Source organism: Olea europaea, unplaced genomic scaffold (genome assembly GCF_002742605.1).
Source record: "Olea europaea var. sylvestris unplaced genomic scaffold, O_europaea_v1 scaffold41000, whole genome shotgun sequence".
Taxonomy (NCBI): Eukaryota; Viridiplantae; Streptophyta; class Magnoliopsida; order Lamiales; family Oleaceae; genus Olea; species Olea europaea.
The window spans coordinates 1-1,036 of record NW_019260708.1 but is presented as its reverse complement, the minus strand read 5'-3'; the positions used below and the strand labels follow the sequence as shown (position 1 = coordinate 1,036).

At 47.6% G+C, this 1,036-nt stretch overlaps 1 protein-coding gene across 1 annotated transcript; it reads left to right on the top strand.

The window, feature by feature from the left end:
- Window positions 1–14: 14 nt before the first annotated feature.
- Window positions 15–1,031, top strand: LOC111387596 (6-phosphogluconate dehydrogenase, decarboxylating 2, chloroplastic-like; the record flags this gene model as incomplete). The annotated part of the gene is made up of 1 exon (XM_023012168.1): window positions 15–1,031. A coding segment is annotated over exon 1 (960 nt), but the record flags the coding sequence as incomplete, so codon positions are not given.
- Between the last annotated feature and the right edge of the window lie 5 nt (window positions 1,032–1,036).

The following is a 1,036-nucleotide window of genomic DNA, read 5'->3' as shown; positions in this document are numbered from 1 at the left end:
TCTGTCTCTCTCACTGTACTTCTGAAACCTTCCCTCTCTCCATTTTACAGTTGTTTCAGTTCTCGACATCAATGGAATCAGCTACGCTTTCGCAGATTGGACTGGCGGGCCTGGCAGTAATGGGTCAGAACCTGGCCCTCAACATAGCCGAGAAGGGCTTCCCCATTTCAGTCTACAACCGGACAACCTCTAAGGTCGATGAGACTGTGGATCGAGCCCAACGGGAAGGTGGGCTCCCGCTTTTCGGCCAGTACAGCCCTAAAGAATTCGTTTTGTCCATCAAAAAGCCCAGGTCTATAATCATCCTAGTCAAAGCCGGAACTCCGGTTGATCAGACAATTGCCGCTTTATCGGCCCACATGGATCCTGGAGACACGATTGTCGACGGAGGTAACGAGTGGTACGAGAATACAGAGAGGCGTATGTCGGAAGCCTCTACAAAAGGGCTTCTGTATTTAGGAATGGGTGTTTCGGGTGGTGAGGATGGGGCCCGGAATGGGCCCTCGTTGATGCCTGGAGGATCACATACGGCTTATTTGAATATACATCATATTTTGGATAAGGTAGCGGCGCAGGTGGATGATGGGCCTTGTGTCACTTATATAGGTGAAGGGGGGTCCGGGAATTTTGTGAAAATGGTGCATAATGGGATTGAGTATGGTGATATGCAGCTGATTTCTGAGGCTTATGATGTTTTGAAGAACGTTGGTGGTTTTAGTAATGATGAATTGGCAGAGATTTTTACTGAGTGGAATCGTGGGGAGTTGGAGAGTTTCTTGATTGAGATTACTTCAGATATTTTCCGGGTTGAGGATGAACAGACTGGAAATGGCCATTTGGTAGATAAGATTTTGGATAAAACTGGGATGAAAGGCACTGGGAAATGGACTGTTCAGCAGGCTGCTGAGCTGTCCATTGCAGCACCCACTATTGCGGCTTCGCTAGATTCTAGATACATGAGTGGGTTGAAGGAAGAGAGGGAGGAGGCATCGGAAATTTTTAAGAAGGAAGGGTTGAATGAGGACATTAACAATGC